The sequence below is a fragment of the Bipolaris sorokiniana genome, assembly GCF_000338995.1.
Source record: "Bipolaris sorokiniana ND90Pr unplaced genomic scaffold COCSAscaffold_9, whole genome shotgun sequence".
Lineage (NCBI taxonomy): Eukaryota > Fungi > Ascomycota > Dothideomycetes > Pleosporales > Pleosporaceae > Bipolaris > Bipolaris sorokiniana.
The window spans coordinates 471,639-472,278 of NW_006911903.1; the positions used below are offsets into that span (position 1 = coordinate 471,639).

Genomic DNA, 640 nt, shown 5'->3' on the forward strand with positions numbered 1-640 from the left:
CCTAACTACTCCTTGAGCCGAAAAATGCGCTGATTTCGATACTAAGTGGGGCGGATCCCGTATTGAGTTGTGGAATACGGTCAGTGGGTATGACAAAATCACTCGTGGAAATAAAGGAGTTTGCGTAGGGATATAGATTACAGCGCTACATACTAAAGTCCAAAATTATTATTCATAAAGTCAACGCAAGCCAGCTCTCCCGAAAAGCTCGAATTCGAACATCAGAACATACTTCAAGTCTATCCTTTTCTTAGCCACTTGCTATTGTCTTAACCATTTGCGATGTCTCATGCTCAGCTTGACGAGCAGGAGCTGCTCCAGAAATACCAGAAAGAGCGCGAAAAACGCATTGCGGATGCAGCTATCGTCGACTACATTGATACCCGATCAAAAGAAATTCAAGATCTTGCCAAGGACCCATGGGTAGATTGGAACGACCCAAAGATCCAGAGTCCTCCCCTCAAGGATGGAGATAGCGTAAAGTTTCTAGTCAACGGGGCTGGGCACTGTGGCCTCCTCTACGCTTGCCGTTTGGTCGAGGCTGGATTCAGCGCAAAGGATATCGTATGCGTTGATATAGCGGGTGGATTTGGCGGTACTTGGTATTTTTTTTTTTTTTTTTTTTTTTTTTTTGTTTTTA

General features: G+C 44.2%; 1 protein-coding gene across 1 annotated transcript in view; it reads left to right on the top strand.

Annotated features, from left to right (window-relative positions):
* Nucleotides 1-282: 282 nt before the first annotated feature.
* Nucleotides 283-640, top strand: part of COCSADRAFT_144797 (uncharacterized protein) — a gene marked incomplete at its 5' end in the record, with an annotated part of 8,726 nt that continues 8,368 nt past the window's right edge. The window contains one exon of the mRNA XM_007703011.1: nt 283-602. Coding sequence (XP_007701201.1) covers nt 283-602 — 320 coding nt within the window. The remainder of the gene's footprint in view (nt 603-640) is intronic.